This window comes from Salvelinus fontinalis, chromosome 41 (assembly GCF_029448725.1).
Source record: "Salvelinus fontinalis isolate EN_2023a chromosome 41, ASM2944872v1, whole genome shotgun sequence".
NCBI lineage: Eukaryota > Metazoa > Chordata > Actinopteri > Salmoniformes > Salmonidae > Salvelinus > Salvelinus fontinalis.
The window spans coordinates 13,768,963-13,788,323 of NC_074705.1; the positions used below are offsets into that span (position 1 = coordinate 13,768,963).

Genomic DNA, 19,361 nt, shown 5'->3' on the forward strand with positions numbered 1-19,361 from the left:
TGGGCGATAAAATAGACAATAGTACCAATTGAATGGCCTTCGTTTGTTTTACTGTTTGGGCTTACCATTCAGTCGAGCATTGTTTCATTTTCATTAATATTGGTTTTACATTGACAAATCCTCCCATGGTAGAGAATCTTGATACTCCACTATATGCCGAATGATTTTCACTTCAGCTCTTCTAATCTATTCGGTGAAAGAAGTCCTTGAGTACTTCTGCCTGTGAAATTGTCCTCTCTCTATGCAAATGTGTTCCCGTGCCTGGTGGCTTCTCATTAGTGGAGAATAATTACGTTTTTCTCCCTGGAGGGCAGGCTACTGTCTGTCTGTCTGTCTGCCTGTCTGTCTGCCTGTCTGTGTGTCTACCTCCTCTGTGGGTGAGACGCCAAAGGTTTACTGTACGTGAAGGAAATGACATGGAACAGATACATAACTATCGTAGCTGTAGCAGCTGTGTGTCTGTCGTCCACACAAGGTCAGTGACATACGGGGGAGTTGTCAGAAGTAGTATTTATAGCTGTGGGAAGTAGTTGATAGAACTGGCCAGCATCAACGGATCATGTTTTTGTTGTTGTTGGTGAACTAGCTGTAGGAGCCATTCAACTCATTGGCCTTTATTAAAAAATAGTATTTTCAATATGAGAACCTCCCTTTTGGATTAAAAAATTTGATTCCACAACCAAGGCCCCAGCGAGAATTGAACTCGCGACCCCTGGTTTACAAGACCAGTGCTCTAACCACTGAGCTATGGAGCCTTACCTATTCATGCATCACTGCAACAGGATATTTAGACATCACACCCAGCGTACTCATAAACAGACAGAGGACCACACCCAGAGACATATTTCTAAATAGATGGCTCTGGCCACACCTAATGTGACGTCACTGACTCTACCGCACAGCTGTTGGTTGGAGCAGTCTGGCCAAACCAGCTGAGCTAGGCTGTCGGCACGAGGCCTCATGTCAGGGATTTAACCTGAAAGCCACGTACTCTTTGTCTGGTAAAAGCAACTGACTCTGACTGACAGCTCTCCTATGACTTACTGACTCCTCCACGTTTCTTCAAACTCCCCTCAGATATTTGACATTGACAACAGAAGCACAGCTGTTCAGGCATGAATCCGCAATTGCGTATTGATTTATGAGTCAGTGGTGCACGTCTGCCTTATCTTAGATTGAGAAGTGTTGAGTCACAAGACAAAGTATTCCTAAATGTATCAATCATAGCCACAATATTTTTTATTTATTATGAAAGTATTTTGTTATCTCAACTTTTTGCTCTGGCGTGAAGGGAAATGAGATAAAGGAAAAGAAATGAGTGAGGTGATTTGTAATTGCGTATGTGCTCATGTGGAACCATCGGTGGGACAGATGGGGAGGGTGTACCCTACATGCTCCCATAGATGTCATTCATGTCGTCATTCCCTCCCCACTGGCTTCCAGAGCAAGATGGGTGATGTCACCTCTCCTGGGAGTATTTCATCATCCCAGCCAAGGTGAAACAGGAGGCTGCATCAAAGAAAAGAAAATGGCATTGGTTACACATATCGAACACATATTAAACACACAGTAAAATGCTCGTGTTTCTAGCTCCAACAGTGCAGTAATACCTACAATACAAAACAATATACACAAATCCAACAAATCCAAATAAAGGAATTAAGACATATCAGGACGAGCAATGTCAGAGTCCAGATTATAAATATATATGTACATGATGGTGTGTATAGACTGTATGGCCAGTATATGAATAGAAAAGGTGTGTACAGCAGTAGTTATACAGAATGAGCCATGACTAGAATACAGTATATACATATAAAGTGGGTAAAACAGTATTTAAACATTATTAAAGTGACCAGTTTTCAATAACTCCATGTACATAGGGCAGCAGTCTCTAAGGTGCAGGGTAGAGTAATGGGTGCTAGCCGGCTAGTAACAGTCTCTAAGGTGCAGGGTAGAATAATGGGTGCTAGACAGCTAGTAACAGTCACTAAGGTTCAGGGCAGGGTAGTGGTGACTGTTTAACAGTCTGATGGCCTGGAGATAGAATCTGTTTATCAGTCTCTCAGTCCCAGCTTTGATGCACCTGTGCTTTCTCTGCCTTCTAGATGGTAGCGGGTCGAACAGGCCTTGGCTCAGGTGGCTGAGGATCTTCTTGGCCTTCCTGTGACCGCATTAGTACCTGTCTGATCTCAGCTTCCCTGGTCTGCGCTGTCTGCTTGTGTCCCAAATGGGACCCTATTCCCTATATAGTGCACTACTTTTGACCTAGAGCACTATGGGCTTCGGTCAAAGGTAGTGCACTAATTAGGGAATAGGGTGCCTTTTGGGAGGTATATACTGTATGGATGGATGCTCCATACCCAGGACTAGATGGCTGGTTGGGCAAGCTGTGGCCAATACCCATCAAATCTCTCTCTCTGCCAGGCCAGCTGTAAGACTTGTGACAGCTTCAGCTAAGAGCTTGCCTCGCTAGAGAGCACAGGGAGATATGGGCCCACTGAAGTGTGGCCAGTCTAAAAATAGTCTTTGAAAGTCATACTCAGGGGTGTGACGTTTTCTGTTCAGTACTGTAGCTCACATTGCATGTGTGGCGCCAATATTATACTCTCATTATTCACTGTCTCAAAACAATCAATAACACAAAAACAAAGATTACTTTCATTCCGAGCACAGTGGTGAAGTAGGTAGTTGATCACTGTTCTGGGGGTCTCTCTCTCTCTCTCTCTCTCAGCTCTGACTGCGGCTGCAGGCCGGGGCAGGACAGAGACGTGTGTTTTCCTGCTGGAGAGGGGTGCAGGGGCGGAGCAGCCCAACCAAAGGGGGGTGGTCCCACTCTTCAGCTGCATCAGGCATGGACACCCCCAGGTGAGAATCATTCTGATGAATCTTTCTGTTACACTTCTAATTTTCCTGCTTTAAAGCACTAATGGCTGTCCTTTCACTCATGCTCTCACTCTCTGTCTCTCTTCCCCCCCTCTCTCAGGTAGCAGAGCTGTTGCTGCAGAGCGGTGTGGACATTAACACCATCGATAAGCAGGGCCGCAGTCTGCTGATGGTGGCAGCCAGCGAGGGCCACCTCAGCACTGCTGACTTCCTGCTGACAAAGGGTGAGAGGTCCAGGGTCAGGGTCACATCATGGTACATGTCAATTCTCAGTGCACTAAGGGGGATAAAGTGCTATTTTAGATACTTTTTTCATTTTGTAGCTCTGAGATATACAGTATAGACTGAGTGGCCAGTTTATTAGGTACACCACCCCGTTCACAAAAATGGTTCGCTCCTATAGACAGTGAGTCACGTGGCCCTGGCTTGCTATATAAAGCAGGCAGACAGGCATCGGGGCATTCAGTTACTGTTCGTTTGAACGTTAAAATGGTCAAAACTAGTGACTAGCAGAATGGCACCTCGGAACGCACAACTCGTCTGTCCTTGTCACGGATGGGCCATAGCAACAGACGGCCACACCCGGGTTCCACTCCTATCAGCTAAAAACAAGAAGAAGCGGTTCCAGTGGGCGCACGATCACCAACACTGGACAATTGAGGGGTGGAAAAACTTTACCTGGTCTAAGGAATCCCGGTTCCTGTTGCGTCATGCTGATGGAAGAATCAGGATTTGCCATAAGCAGCATGAGTCCATGACCCCCATCCTGCCTGGTGGCGGTGGTGTAATGGTGTGGGGAATGTTTTCCTGGCCGCTGAGAGTCCGACCCAGTACTAGATGGGTGTACCTAATAAACTGAGTATATGTCAGACTGAGTTGCAGTGGAGTGAGCATGTTATTTCTGATCTGGTTCCAGGCGCGTCTTTAGCCTCCGTGGACAAGGAGGGTCAGACCGCTCTGAGCTGGGCGTGTCTGAAGGGTCAGAAGGGCGTGGTGGAGCGCCTGGTGGAGAAGGGGGCAGAGATAGATCACCCTGACAGGAACGGACGTACCCCTCTCCACCTGGCAGCGTTCAACGGTGATGCAGAGATGGTGGGGTTCCTTCTAATACTGCAAACTGGAGAAACAAATTGATCCACAGACATAATTCTGATTTTCGCTGCAACTGGCCTAGATTGTCTTAAACTGTCCTAGATTATAGATTTTTAAAAACACAGTACTGAATTTGCCCAATTCCCTCCAGCACCTTTGGCCTTGTTTGAATCCTTTTAAAATGCTGTTTGTTTTGTGGTGTCCTCTACAACCACAGGTTCAGTACCTGGTGGAGAAGGGTGCGGTGGTGGAGCATGTGGACCACAGTGGGGTGAGGCCTCTGGAGAGGGCTGTGGGCTGTAGAAACGCTGCTGTAGTGGTGACCCTACTGAAGAAAGGGGCCAAGCTGGGTGAGTTGAGTTGACCTGATTGGTCAGTGTCTTGAGGAAGTTGCTATCAACATCATGTATTTCACCCCTCTTTCTCTTCACTCCTTTCTACCTGCTAAAAGGCTACAGAACATCCCCTTATGATCGATCAGGTACTTTCTTTAGATACATTTTACAGCATTCTGTGTGTGTGTGTGTGTGTGTGTGTGTTTAACCTGTGTTCTCTTGACCAGGTCATGCTACGTGGGCGATGGCCACATCCAAACCAGACGTCCTTCTCATTCTCCTACAGAAACTCATGGAGGAGGGCAACCTGCTGTATAAGGTGGGTTAACAACCAAAGGAAAACCTGATCTCTGTCCGTCCGTCCGTCCGTCCGTCCGTCCGTCCTGAAAGTGTGTCCAATTAGAAAATCTGCTAGCCCTCTTCTCCAAATCAATGTCTGTATTTTCTCTCCCTCTCCTCTCTCTCTCTCTCTCTCCAGAAGGGGAGGATGAAGGAGGCAGCCCAGAGGTATCAGTACGCTCTGAGGAAGTTCCCCCGAGACGGCTTCGGAGACGACCTGAAGGGCCTGAAAGAGCTCCGTGTCTCCTTGTACCTCAACATGTCACGCTGCCGCAGGAAAACTAATGTGAGACACACACACACACATAGCACATCAGTTGCTAATATAATTGAACACGTAATAAAATTGCAGGTATTGCATCGTCTGATATAGCTACACACTACTCCATTTGCTATTTTATAGAATTTAACACTGAATGAAATGTCATTTCATGTTAATAGTATAGCAGTAGGTATAATGGATAGATCTTCATCTCAGCAGCCTGGAGGGTGTGATCTAACACACACTTGTTTGACCAGACAATATAATAAGACTGTTATACTAGAGTGGTGGTGGTAAAATGGCATCCTCCGGCAAATGAATAATGGAAAGATGCTATGATGCGATACGGTCATGCTCTCCCACATACTGGAGGAATCGCTCACTCACACACACATGCAAGGTGGACGCGCGTGCACAAACACGTGCGCACACAAACCCACACGGAAAGAAGGGTTCCTCCCTCCGTTGTTGCTGGTAGATATTGGGTCAGGGGGAAGAGAGAGCTGGCTGGGCACACATATCATCCATATTTCATCATGCTGCAGGTGAATAGAACAGGAGGGGAGTGGGAGTAGAGAGGCCATAAAAACTGTTATTAAACATTGAACAGTTACTCAGAGCTGTGGATTTCAAGGCTGTGGTGTAATGCCCACCTCCATCTCAAGGACGGAATCACACTGTGGTTTGCTTCATTAAATATTCACCTGAGAGGAATGAGGGGAGCAGGGAAACTCGTTTAAAAACAAGCCAACCGCATGCTCTCTAGGCATACAAAGAGATGGATGGATACACTGTGTACGCAGGCATGTACACACACATTGTACACACACAGACATATTGTACACGCATGCACACACACACCAGGGCCACTAGAGGTGCTTATGAAATTACCATTAAAGGCCCAGCTCAGTCAAAAACATGATTTTCTTGAGTTTTATATACTCTACCGTTCAAAAGTTTGGGTTCACTTAGTAATTTCTTTGTTTTTGAAAGAAAAGCTATTTTTTTGTCCATTTAAATAACATCAAATTGATCAGAAATAGAGTGTAGACATTGTTAATGTTGTAAATTACTATTGTAGCTGGAAACGGCTGTTTTTTTATGGAATATCTACATAGGCGTACAGAGGCCCATTATCAGCAACCATCTGATGTTCCAATGGCATGTTGTGTTAGCTAATCCAAGTTTATCATTTGAAAAGGATAATAGATTATTAGAAAACACTTTTGCAATTATGTTAGCACAGCTGTAAACTGTTTGTCTGATTAAAGAAGCAATAAAACTGGCCTTCTTTAGACTAGTTGAGTATCTGGAGCATCAGCATTTGTGGGTTTGATTTCAGGCTCAAAATGGCCAGAAACAAAGAACTTTCTTCTGAAACTCGTCAGTCTATTCTTGTTCTGAGAAATTAAGGCTATTCCATGCAAGAAATTGGCAAAGAAACTGAAGATCTCGTACCACGCTGTGTTTGGTTTTGACTACCCTATTGAGTAAGAAGTGCCCATCAAGCCAATCCAACTTGTGGGAGGTGCTTCAGGAAGCATAGGGTGAAATCTCTTCAGATTACCTCAACAAATTGCTTGAGAAATGTTTCTTTGCTAAGAAGCTATTTTAGTTTTAGTTTTTTTATGTTTATGAAAACCATGAGAGTAAAGTACTTAATTGTTACCCAGAAATTATTTCATATTGAGATAAAAAAACGACTGCATTGTATCTTTAAGAGTCAATAGTTTTCATTTCCGACATCTGATTGAAGGAGGGTTTTTTTTACGGTTTGGAGAGAAGCTATGAGCACCCATCTGGAGAATCCTTTAAGACACTGGGAGAGAAAGCTGCTCTACTCTGAGCTGCACACAGATGAATAATTCTCCAGTTAAACAACGCTGAATTCCTCATTCCAGTCACTTACAGTAATTGCAAAGTGTGGAGCTGTGTGGACTACCACTGGATTCACACTGCACTCATTAACGCTCACAAACACATTACCCTGGCTAATGACCTCAAGGCGTTGGTTTTGGCTTCTCCTTGAGAAATTCAGGGTGGACTGAATTTAACAGTAAACATTCATAATGAACTGTTGAGTTTCTGTCCTCTTTTTCCCGACAGGATTTTGGTATAGCGGAGGAGTTTGCTACCAAAGCCCTTGAACTGAAACCCAAGTCTTATGAGGCGTTCTACACCAGAGCACGAGCCAAGAGGAGCAGCAGGTTAGTACAGGCCAGTTCACACTGATAACAAGGGAGGACTAGAATGGACGAGTACAGTTTTGTCTAAGGACAAGACACACTCACCTCTCACTATGTTCGCCTTATGTGTCCATCCAGGCAGTATGCAGCGGCGCTAGCCGACCTCCACGAGGCGTCTCGGCTCTGCCCCACCAACCGTGAGATCCGCCGTCTGCTGACGCGTGTGGAGGACGAGTGTCAACAACAACAGCAGCAGCAGTCCCCCAACACACCACAAGGCCAACAAGCAGCACACAGCCAGACTCCCGACGACCTCACAGAGAGAAGTCAGGACACAGAGAAGAGTTGTGATACACAGAGCCAGGATGAACTAGATGATGATTATGAAGAGATAGGGGGAGAGGAAGAGCCCTCACAGAACCCCTATGGACCCAACAGGCCCAAGAACCCCTATGGACCCAACAGGGCTCTCCCACCAGTACCAGGCGGAGTGGGCTTAGCTCCCCTGGACCCCAGGCCTGGTTCCCCTCTGGACGGGTCCACACAGACCAACCTGTCTCTGGACAAGCAGGGCTCTGTCCTACAGGGTCCTAGACAGAACCAAAGCATGAAGACCAAGCAGCAGCACTGTAACTCCTTGCAGGTAGGGGGCAGACCAGGGGGCAGGCCTATGTCTCTGTGTGGCCCCTCCAGCCCCCTGCCAGGCAGACACATCTCCACCTCCCTGAGACCCAGCCCTGGCCTGGGCATCGACATCAGCCCTCTGCCCTCCTCTTCCACAGACCACCACCCGGGGCTCACCCCTGTCAACCACCACCACCTCTCCTCCTCCTCCTCATCTGTCCAGCCCTTCCAGGGCCACTCCTCCAGCTTGGCTAGGGGAACAGACAGGCTCTCAGCCCACCCCGGCACCACGCTGGACGGGCAGGCTGGGTCCCTCACCCCTGGGGTTGGTAAGGAGGGAAGGAGGGAGGGTTTTGGGGGGTCGGCTGGCCCCGGTCTGCGTTCCGGTGGTCAGACGGGCAGTATGAAGGCCTCCAGCTCTAGCAGTAGCCTAGCCTCCAGCGGGACCCTGTCAGACAGCAGCAGGACCCAGGCTCCTCAGGGGCCCGACGTGCCTCGCCCCAAACCGGCTAAACCCGAGCTCAAGCCTCGGCCATTCATGGGGGTGAAGGACAAGGCAGTGCGTGTCCAGGGGCAGCCCCCACCTGGACTGGGCTGGCAAGGTCAGCCTCACTCCCAGCCACTTTCCCCTGAAGGTCTAGAGAACCAGAGACACAGCATGGCCCCTACAGACAACATCCAGGGATTGAATAATGAGTTCAAGCGGAGGTCCTCTTACGCTGAGCCACTGCAAAGCCAGGCTCCCCTCCAGGGGCTCAACGGGGCCCAGGCTCAGGCCCAGCACCTGGCCCAACAGGCTCAGGCCAAGGCCCTGGCCAGGGAGTTTGGAGACAGGTTCTACCACAGGGAGTCAAGACCAGGTCCAGCTACAGGCCTACATCACTCCTCCCAGTTCCCAGACGGGAACCACCGGCAGGCAGGGCTCACCAGAGATAACCCAGCCATCCTACCCATCAAACCTAAACGCTCCTTTATAGAATCCAACGTCTGAACTGACCATACATTCAGTCAAGCACAAACACAGGTGCAGACGCCATAACAACTTTCTCTGTATTCCAGAGAAACGGTGGCAAGGGAAGGGTTTCAAAGTTTCTTTCTTAATCTGACTCTTGTAAAGTGACAGTGTATGTGATGCACTGCGTTTAGACTTAAGCAGTATTTGAGGCTTTTGTGCTTTTTGCGTAAGCATGCCTAGAGCAACTCCAGAGTGCACATAATCAGACCTGGGAAACACCATATAGTACCAGCCCAATAGCTGAACAGTAGCACAGCATCCTACTATGGGCCATTATAGCAACGTAACTATGATGTAGTTTGTAAAGAACAACACTAAAGGGTTTCGATACTAATGGACGAGAAGCCATTTGATTAAACGATTGGCACGCATATTGAATAGGGATATTTATACATTAGATTTGTATGTGTTCTATTTATAGATTATATAAGTGGTGATAGCCTTTGTCAGTATAACAGAGCCCTCGATGCAAAGTGTTTCACAATGCATGGAGGGTTCTATACCTTTGTACATTTTATAAATAATCATATTTAATTAAGTGTACATATAATCCTACGGACATTGTTGTAACTGCTTGTTGTTGCGGTCTATGTTAATTTATTTACTGTGCCGATGGCTTGGTCAGTTGTAAGAACAATATATTTTATATAGTTATTTTTGCACAGCTAGAGAAATAATTGAAAAGTTGATGGATTTATTTCGTTTATGTGCGCACAACATTAACAGTTTACAGTAAGGTACAGAATAGCTTGTAAGGGTATTATTGGTGAGATGATACAGATATTCTACATGAACATTGTTGCCATCTTTGATTTGTGAGCTATGCGACACATTATACAGACTATGCTCAAGCACTACTACCATAATCATGGGGAATTAAAATCTCTTTGGAAAACTAAAATGACATCTTCCTTCCACTCATGTCAAACACCCATGTGTGAAAATTGTGTGTGTACCGACATCTGCTATCCCTGTTATATAACGTCAGCCATAGATTGAACACTTCTGTTGTTGACACCAGTATCCCTTCAAAATGCCTACAGTGCATTCGGAAAGTAATCAGACCCCTTAACTTTTTCCACATTGTTACATTACAGCCTTATTCTAAAATTGATTTACGATTAAAAATAAATAAATCTACACACAATACCCATAATGGCAAAGTGACAATTGTTTTTTTTATTTTTGTTTGCAAATTCATTACAAATAAGCTGAAACAATTCATTTACACAAGTATTCATACCCTTTGCTATTAGACTCGAAATTGAGATCACGTGCATCCTGTTTCCATTGATCCTTGAGATGTTTTTCAACTTGATTGAAGTCCACCTGTGGTAAATTGATTGGACATGATTTGGAAAGGCACACACCTGTCTATATAAGGTCCCACAGTTGACAGTGCATGTCAGAGCAAAAACCAAACCATGAGGTTGAAGGAGGCACAGATCTGGAGAAGGGTACCAAAACATTTCTGCAGCATTGAAGGTCGCCAAGAACATAGTGGCCTCCATCATTCTTAAATGTTTGGAAGTTTGAAACCACCAAGACTCTTCCTAAAGCCGGCCTCAAGGCCAAACGAAGCAATCGAAAGAAGGGCCTTGGTCAGGGAGGTGACCAAGAACCTAATGGTCACTCTGACAGAGCTCCAGAGTTCCTCTGTGGAGATTGCATAACCTTCCAGAAGGACAACCATCTCTGCAGCATTCCACCTATCAGGACTTTATGGTAGAGTGTGTGGACGGAAGCCAGTTCAGTAAAAGGCACATGACAGCCCACTTGGAGTTTGCCAAAAGGCACCTAAAGACTCAGACCATGAGAAACAAGATTCGTTGGTCTGATGAAACCAAGACTGAACTCTTTGGCTTAAATGCCAAGTGTCACATCTATAGGAAACCTGGCACCATCCCTACTGTGACGCATGGTGGTGGCAGCATCATGCTGTGGGATGTTTTTCAGCGGCAGGAACTGGGAGACTAGTCAGGATCGAGGGAGAGTTGAACGGAGCAAAGTACAGAGAGATTATTGATGAAATCTTGCTCCAGAGCGCTCAGGACCTCAGACTGGGGCAAAGAGGATCTGCAGAGAAGAATGGCAGAAACTCCACAAATACAGGAGTGCAAAGCTTGTAGTTTCATACCCAAGAAGACTCGAGACTGTAATTGCTGCCAAAGGTACGTCAACAAAAGTAAAAGGTCTGAATACTTGATTAAATAATTGATTAAATAATTGATGAAATAACAAAATGTGGAAAAAGTCAAGGGGTCTGAATACTTTCCGAATGCACTGCACATTCATCATCAATGAAATGGTTTTGGAGCTAAAGCAGCAGAGTAGAGTAATTAGCAGAGTTAAACACGGTCAACATGCATGAGTTTGAGAATATATACACTGCTCAAAAAAATAAAGGGAACACTTAAACAACACAATGTAACTCCAAGTCAATCACACTTCTGTGAAATCAAACTGTCCACTTAGGAAGCAACACTGATTGACAATAAATTGCACATGCTGTTGTGCAAATGGAATAGACAAAAGGTGGAAATTATAGGCAATTAGCAAGACACCACCCAAAACAGGAGTGATTCTGCAGGTGGTGACCACAGACCACTTCTCAGTTCCTATGCTTCCTGGCTGATGTTTTGGTCACTTTTGAATGCTGGCGGTGCTCTCACTCTAGTGGTAGCATGAGACGGAGTCTACAACCCACACAAGTGGCTCAGGTAGTGCAGTTCATCCAGGATGGCACATCAAGGCGAACTGTGGCAAAAAGGTTTGCTGTGTCTGTCAGCGTAGTGTCCAGAGCATGCAGGCGCTACCGGGAGACAGGCCAGTACATCAGGAGACGTGGAGGAGGCCGTAGGAGGGCAACAACCCAGCAGCAGGACCGCTACCTCCGCCTTAGTGCAAGGAGGTGCACTGCCAGAGCCCTGCAAAATGACCTCCAGCAGGCCACAAATGTGCATGTGTCAGCATATGGTCTCACAAGGGGTCTGAGGATCTCATCTCGGTACCTAATGGCAGTCAGGCTACCTCTGGCGAGCACATGGAGGGCTGTGCGGCCCCACAAAGAAATGCCACCCCACACCATGACTGACCCATCGCCAAACCGGTCATGCTGGAGGATGTTGCAGGCAGCAGAACGTTCTCCACGGCGTCTCCAGACTCTGTCACGTCTGTCACATGTGCTCATGTGCTCAGTGTGAACCTGCTTTCATCTGTGAAGAGCACAGGGCGCCAGTGGCGAATTTGCCAATCTTGGTGTTCTCTGGCAAATGCCAAACGTCCTGCACGGTGTTGGGCTGTAAGCACAACCCCCACCTGTGGACGTCGGGCCCTCATACCACCCTCATGGAGTCTGTTTCTGACCGTTTGAGCAGACACATGCACATTTGTGGCCTGCTGGAGGTCATTTTGCAGGGCGCTGGCAGTGCACCTCCTTGCACTAAGGCGGAGGTAGCGGTCCTGCTGCTGGGTTGTTGCCCTCCTACAGCCTCCTCCACGTCTCCTGATGTACTGGCCTGTCTCCTGGTAGCGCCTGCATGCTCTGGACACTACGCTGACAGACACAGCAAACCTTTTTGCCACAGTTCGCCTTGATGTGCCATCCTGGATGAACTGCACTACCTGAGCCACTTGTGTGGGTTGTAGACTCCGTCTCATGCTACCACTAGAGTGAGAGCACCGCCAGCATTCAAAAGTGACCAAAACATCAGCCAGGAAGCATAGGAACTGAGAAGTGGTCTGTGGTCACCACCTGCAGAACCACTCCTTTATTGGGGGTGTCTTGCTAATTGCCTATAATTTCCACCTTTTGTCTATTCCATTTGCACAACAGCATGTGCAATTTATTGTCAATCAGTGTTGCTTCCTAAGTGGACAGTTTGATTTCACAGAAGTGTGATTGACTTGGAGTTACATTGTGTTGTTTAAGTGTTCCCTTAATTTTTTTGAGCAGTGTATGTTACAATGTCTTATCAGCTATAAATATTTACATTATAAAGTAGTTTCATCCCAACAGATGTGTAAGTGCAGACACAGTGATGGGTTGAATCGAAGCTCAGTATGGTCAACCTGAAAACATCATTTATAGCTTTATGTACTATGAGCCTACTTTTGGTCAGAGGTTAACTGAGGGATAGACCATCTTTGGATTGAAAGGGATGTAGAGACGCCCTTGCATCCCTCTTTCTCATTGGCCGGTCCTCCAGCGTCCAATAGCCATCTTCAGGGTTCGGTTTGGGGTCAGAAGTGTTGTCCGTAAGGGCATGTTGGTCATGGGGCTGGAACGATTCTTGGTTGTGATCCAGCTCTCAAATTGCTTCCCTCTCATAGGAGTACCCATCTGTTCAGAAGATAAAGTAGACAAGATGGATAGTGTGTTTAGCATCCTTTAAAAGCACGCCACTGTATTTCAATTTTTTTTGTAGCATAGCAATAGATAAATAGATACCTAAAAAGGCACAACCAGACAGAAAGACAGGTTGCCGTGGGGGCGTGTCCCACCTGCAGCGATAACAAGGTCCTTCATCAGCTCTCTGGTGATTGGACAGAGGAACTCATCAGGAACAACGGTACACACACCCCCCGCCTTCAGCTCCCCCACCTTCCTCAGGACCATACTGCGCAGCCCCACAGACTCTACAGTACACCAACAGGAAACAACCAGGCAGAGTTATGGGAAAATGGTACATTGGCCAATGGAGCTTGCATCATTTGTGGACGTGATATCCTGGCTTGAACACACTGCGTACATGACCCATTTCCTGGTCACCATGGAGACTACAGTAAAGTGAGGTCAGTCTGTGTGTGTGTGTGTGTGTGTTACACACAAAAAAACAAAAAGAGCCCTCCATCCCTGAGAGGAAAAAGGATAATCTCTCTCCATCAGGAAGATAACAGCCTGGCATGGCGCCATCCTCACTCTCAGAGACAGTAGAGAGAGACACCCATGTCTACTAAGAGATTCATCTCTTTTAGAGAACACGGCTGTTTGGTTACCATGGTTGCTATTGGCGTGAGAGACCAACAACAGACCCACACCTACCACCTCACAGAGAAAAAGTTGGGGAAAATGGCTTTTCTCACTAGAGTGAAAGATCTGTATTTAAAAGAGAAGATATACGGATCAACCAAAATCTGTAAGTCACATTTTCAGATCGATTTTGGAATTGTTACAGACAGAAATGGTATTAGATGTATACCATTTTCTATGTTACATGATATTTATTTTGGGATGAGTAATTGTGTTATGTAATGGGGCAGAAATCTTAAAGCAGATTACACCCGCGGTGCAGAATACACATGGCCTAATCTAATGCTGTACAGTTCAAATGTATGTAATCCTGAGGACATCTCATTAACATTCATTCCTCAATGTCCACCTTGTTTTTCATTTGTCCCTCCCCCTACTTAAAAACAATTATTCCAGTCTGAGTATGTGATGACGCTCTGTTTCCAGCTACTGTACAAAACGGTGATCTCAGATACCAGACGGACAAGTGGGTAATGTGTATAATATGATCATGCGCAATTAGCTGTATGATAATGCATGTTATTATGATCATGTGTCTAGTCGATGGTGTGATGTGCCGTCCCCACCTATGTTGAGTTCTGAGGCCAGTGTCTCCTTGGTCAGACTGACGAGTTCAGCGCCATCTATGTTGTTCGCCTTGAAGTTTTCCACCAGCGTCTCCAGCCCCTCCTCACACAGCCACGCCCTCCTCTGACCAATCACTGACCAGAAGTCTGGAGTGACGCGGCAACTTTCTGCCTGATAGGTCGGAAAACAGGAAATGACATGCTGTTACTATAGTTATTCATGTGTAATCCATCAGAAGTTTCTACAGTGCTTTTTAGTCACTTTCCCCACCTCCACATGAGAATGTTGCAGTTTCAACTAGATAACAAGATGTGAAAAACAAAGTACATTACAAAGAGCACAGTAAGACTCCACATAAAAGACAACAAAATACTGTTGTCAACTAAAACTATGAACATTAATGTATTTACAATTACAGTCATTGAGTTGCAAGCCTTTTATTGACAAGCCTGTCTTAGAACGAGGTGCGTATAGGTTCTTGGAAAGGTGTCAGGTCAGAGGAGAGGAAGAAACCATTGTGAGCCTATATAACTACTGGGTGTACAAAACATTATGAACACCTGCTCTTTCCATAACATAGCCTGATGAATCCCTGACGAATTGAGGCTGGTCTGAGGGCAAACGGGGGGATGCAACTCAATATTAGGAAGGTGTTCTTAATGTTTTGTACACTGTGTACACTAATACAGTGACTACACATAAAAATAGAAAAGCAACTCAGTTCTCACCAGGCAGTGCTTCAAGGAAAAAGTCACCTGGAAACACAACAGGCTATGAAAGACTTATTTTTGCAGAAGGCATTATCACCTGGTTAGAAGTATTACTCGCGATAAAGCCCTCTTTGATAGCAGTGGGACTCCTAGGTTTCACAGAGATCCTCCATCCCTCACTGCTTTCAATGAGCAGATTGGACGTTAGTGGTGCAGATAAGGAAGAAAATGTCAAACTCACCAGGTAAAGATTTGCCTTTTTTTTTTCTTCCCATGAACCATGCAGAGAGAGGGATGGTGATTGGCAGAATAAAAAAACAGAATTAAGCCATAATCAATAAAGAAGAGCTTATGCAAAAACAGCACATAATCACCAGGCTGTCATCACCATTAAGTCAACAGGATCTTTGTTTACATGAGAAAATAGTGAAACAGTATGTAGGAACCCCACACCGTGACTCAGAACACTAATGCCATTCTTAATGCCAATAACACTGGCAGCTTGTCAATACACCTCCTATCTTAGACTTCTGTCCATCTTTGTGTGTGTGTGCGTTACCCACCATGGCCATTTCGTGTGTCCTCTACTCTCCATATATTGACAGTCTTGTCCATAGAAACCGTGGCGATCAGGGGTGTGCTGGGAGAGACACGGCGTCATGTACCTACGGCAAAGGATCATGCGAGCGAGGACGGTAAAGGTACATTTGAAAAAGTAGGCTACTCGAATAAGGCCATTTTGATGTGACTATGTCCCAATGGTAAGAAGGAAGATTACCTCTCATGTTGGTTCAATGTGTAGAGCAAAGCCCCCTGGCAATGAAAAAGCAACACTATTCAAGTTCAGATGAGAGGTTTTTATGGATTTCTGTGGGACATTAACATGGGGAGTTAAACTGAAATGACTTCTACGGTAATGAAAAGAGCTTGAGTGTCTTACAGCATCATACACTGTGACTGTTTTGTCCACTGAGCTGCAACAGAAAAGGCAATGGACAAAAGCAACACACTTCTCCCCCTTGTGGCCAGTTGGAGTAAATGTACAACTTTATCTTGACTAACAGAGCACTTTGCCTTAGATCACCTATGGGCTGACTTACCCAGACACAAGCAGCTGTCCGTCTGCAGAGAAAACACAGGAGAGCACCGGGGCAGACCGGCCGGTCAGGGTCTGCAGCAGCTGCATCTTACAGCCTACAGGCCAGAGGGGACAGATGGACTACATCTTCAGATCATTCATTGTGAACACACATCATTTGATTACCAACATATGCACACAGTTTGACGTTAAACAGGGCATTTGCATAACCATAGCGTGTGGTCAACGTACTGCCTGTGCAGAAGAGATGGAGACAGTCCATATCTTCAGCGTGCGGTCTTGTCCACAGGAGGCCAGGCGGAACTCTACCCCACCACTACCTGAGAGACGGGAATAAATTAATCAAACACCAGTCTCAACAAATTCCCATATATGGAGACTCCAAGATAGCCTGGTCCCAGATCATAATGTTGTGCTGTATAGACAACTCTTACGATCGCTGTCATGTTTGTACAAACAGATCTGGGAACAGGCCAAACTCAAAGATAGAGGGAGGAAAATACCATCATCCTCATCATCATCACCACCGAAGATCTTGGGGCCAAAGCAGTAGCAGGTGACCCCCAAGTCGTGATTGTTCTTCTCCGCGTGGAGCTGGTTCATGTCCAGGTCCCACAGCCTGAGGTCCCCATACGTAGATCCAGTGACAAACATCGGGCCACAGGGGGTGAAGGAGCAGGCCACCATAGTGGTCTCATTCACTGTTGACAAATAATCATTTAAGAACACTCTGCAAGAGACAACACATATCAGTCTGCAGACATAGGCGCATTTATGAGTCGATAACATGGAGATAAATTATATCAATCAATCAAGTTCACATGTGCAATGTTTTCGTAGGGAAATCCCAAAGCTCTAAAGTACCATCAGACGCCTTCGAAACCAAATGTGAAGAGTCGGGCGAGAAGGCGCAAACCCTGACGGGGTTCCTACCCGGATGCTCCAGCACTGCCTCTATCTCACCCGTGTCCGTTGACCACACAACTGTTGAACCATCAGTTGAACACGAGGCCAAATACTGACCACAGGCGCTGAAGCAACAACAGTGGACGCCATAGCCGTGGCCAGAGAGTGGGGATTATGGGACTTCCGGAAAAGTCTTGGGTGTTGTAAATTCGTAAGGTTTTATCAGCTGAACAGGTGGGCAGCAGCGTGATGGAGAAGGCGCACCAGGTGACATCGTCGCGATGGTCTTGCAAGGTACAGATCAGGGACACCATTTGAGTTGGTCTTGATGAATCCCTTTGACAATAGAATATAACTATTAACTGTGTGACATTACAATGATTACAAGATAGCTAGCTAGACTCGTTGTTATCCAAACAGCTTGCCACACCTGGAAACCATCTGAAGTTGCCAGAGCAGAGAGGTTGCAATCGTATGCATTTTAGCAAATAGGCTACTTACTACCCACTGGGCAAAAACTGCTTGAATCAACATTGTTTCCACGTCATTTCAAGCCAAAAAAACAATGTGATGACGTTGAATCAACGGGGAAAACTAATTGGATTTGCAAAAAATCATCAACCTAAGGGATGTTTGTCTTTTTTTCCACCCAACTTTAAGCTAAATCCAATGATATGGTGAAAGGTTTGTTGATTTCACGTTGGTTGACAACTCAACCAACTGTAAATCGAAACTATACGTTGAACTGACGTCTGTGCACAGTGGGTTGTTAGTAGCGAGCAGATCCAGCACCTTACGCTTGCTTACAGCTGCACTACAGGGTCGGACAGGCTTCGCAGAGCTGGCGCGTGATATGGCTCAGAAAACTTACCTCAATTCAGGGATGAGAAAGAAGCTTTGAATCAATTGTCCCATTATCCCAACTGTTACACTGACAAGATTGAACTACTGCTAGGTTTTCCAGAAAACTGCACTTTTTGTCCTTATGCTAAAAAGAAGTTGCCACATCAGCCATTTTGGAATGGCAGTGTCAGCCAATCAGCTCCTTTGTTGTTCAGCGCAATGTGCCATTCCACAATGGCTGCTGTGGCTACTGCTAGATAACATGTAGCCAATAAAACTGAACTCCACAAATTACGTTGCACACCCAAAGACTAGCCCACATTTACACACGACATTGCGGGCAATTCTTTGGGTGTTGAAATCAGTCGTTTTTTTATTTTTATAAAAGGGCAGTTTTCAGAAAAACTAGCAGTCTTTCAATCTTCTCTGTGTAACATTTGGGAGTATTCGAAGTACAACTTATCCCTGGAATTAGATATGTTTTCCGAGCCATATCCACTGTGTCTTAATTTAAAGCTGCAATATGTAACTGTTTGGGCGAGCCGACCAAATTCACATAGTAATGCGAGTTTTAGATCTATCGTTCTCATTGAAGGCAAGTCTATGAAGCAGTAGAGTTGTTCTCTGGGCACTATTTCTGTGCTTCCCGTTCTTAAGTTTCGTTTTTGCATCTTTTACTTTCAGTATTGTACACCAGCTTGAAACAGCTGAAATACAATATTTTTTGTTTATTGAAAATATATTTCACAGCAGTTTAGATGGTACAATGATTATCTACACTATACTTGCTTTTTATGTCCCATAAATTGGAATTTGGCGAACTATTCGACATTTTAGCAACCAGAAATGGCGGAGTGATTTAAGCATAGCGCACCTTCATGCAAACGGTCTGTCCAACCCTGTAGCGCAGCTACAAGCAAGCATAAGGTGTCGGATCTGCTGGCTAGCTAGTTAACTAACCCTTTAACTAGTCTAGCTGTTCGCGCAACAGCATCACCCTATGCTCCTGTTGTTTAGTTTGTATTATAACAAATGCATGTAAATACAAAGCCAGTATTATTTTATATTCTAACTAAAGTGGGATGTGTGTTTATTTTCTTATCTCTTTGCGTGTCTATGTTCCATGTTTACTTCATGGTTATGCACGCTGTCATATGGTCAGCTGACCATGATGGCCTTCCCCCAAACTTCAGTGCGTTCAAGACAACTGGGAACTCGTAAGAAAACGAGCTCTGACTTGGAAAAGTAGTTTTGAACGGTCGTCCAACTCGGAATTCCAAATTGGGAACTCGGGCCTCTTTAGAGAGCTTCGACTAACCAACCTTAAGATCACTGACGTCATGATTTGACCTCGTTTTTATCCAAGTTCCCATTTGTCTTGAATGCACCATATGACGAGTAGGTGTGTCGAAAGGAGTGGGCGAATGGACAGGGAATCAGCTTATTGTGCAGATTTGCTGCCACT

At 45.6% G+C, this 19,361-nt stretch overlaps 2 protein-coding genes, 1 non-coding gene and 1 pseudogene across 4 annotated transcripts in view; 1 reads left to right on the top strand and 3 right to left on the bottom strand.

The window, feature by feature from the left end:
• Nucleotides 1-9,640, top strand: part of LOC129840525 (protein TANC1-like) — a 56,687-nt gene extending 47,047 nt beyond the window's left edge. The window contains exons 20-28 of the mRNA XM_055908448.1: nucleotides 2,735-2,868; nucleotides 2,987-3,110; nucleotides 3,803-3,978; nucleotides 4,196-4,328; nucleotides 4,430-4,459; nucleotides 4,541-4,632; nucleotides 4,792-4,938; nucleotides 7,021-7,121; nucleotides 7,239-9,640. Coding sequence (XP_055764423.1) covers nucleotides 2,735-2,868; nucleotides 2,987-3,110; nucleotides 3,803-3,978; nucleotides 4,196-4,328; nucleotides 4,430-4,459; nucleotides 4,541-4,632; nucleotides 4,792-4,938; nucleotides 7,021-7,121; nucleotides 7,239-8,715 — 2,414 coding nt within the window. The 3' untranslated portion in view covers nucleotides 8,716-9,640. The remainder of the gene's footprint in view (nucleotides 1-2,734; nucleotides 2,869-2,986; nucleotides 3,111-3,802; nucleotides 3,979-4,195; nucleotides 4,329-4,429; nucleotides 4,460-4,540; nucleotides 4,633-4,791; nucleotides 4,939-7,020; nucleotides 7,122-7,238) is intronic.
• On the bottom strand, nucleotides 683-755 carry trnat-ugu (transfer RNA threonine (anticodon UGU)). Its single transcript has one exon. It is a non-coding gene; the product is annotated as a tRNA-Thr (tRNA).
• Nucleotides 9,641-12,347: 2,707 nt separating the features above from the next.
• Nucleotides 12,348-15,833, bottom strand: LOC129840326 (WD repeat, SAM and U-box domain-containing protein 1-like; annotated as a pseudogene).
• Nucleotides 14,419-18,492, bottom strand: LOC129840537 (WD repeat, SAM and U-box domain-containing protein 1-like). Of its 2 annotated transcripts, XM_055908473.1 has the most exons (5): nucleotides 17,925-18,492; nucleotides 17,012-17,389; nucleotides 16,651-16,848; nucleotides 16,379-16,467; nucleotides 14,419-16,242 (listed from the first exon to the last, which is right to left on the bottom strand). In XM_055908473.1, the coding sequence occupies exons 3-5, from the start codon at nucleotides 16,832-16,834 to the stop codon at nucleotides 16,213-16,215; spliced, it is 303 nt and encodes a 100-aa protein (XP_055764448.1). In that variant the 5' UTR covers nucleotides 16,835-16,848; nucleotides 17,012-17,389; nucleotides 17,925-18,492; the 3' UTR covers nucleotides 14,419-16,212. The 2 variants fall into 2 exon arrangements, with proteins under 2 accessions (XP_055764448.1, XP_055764447.1); XM_055908472.1 differs by having other exon boundaries at nucleotides 16,651-17,389.
• Nucleotides 18,493-19,361: the final 869 nt, after the last annotated feature.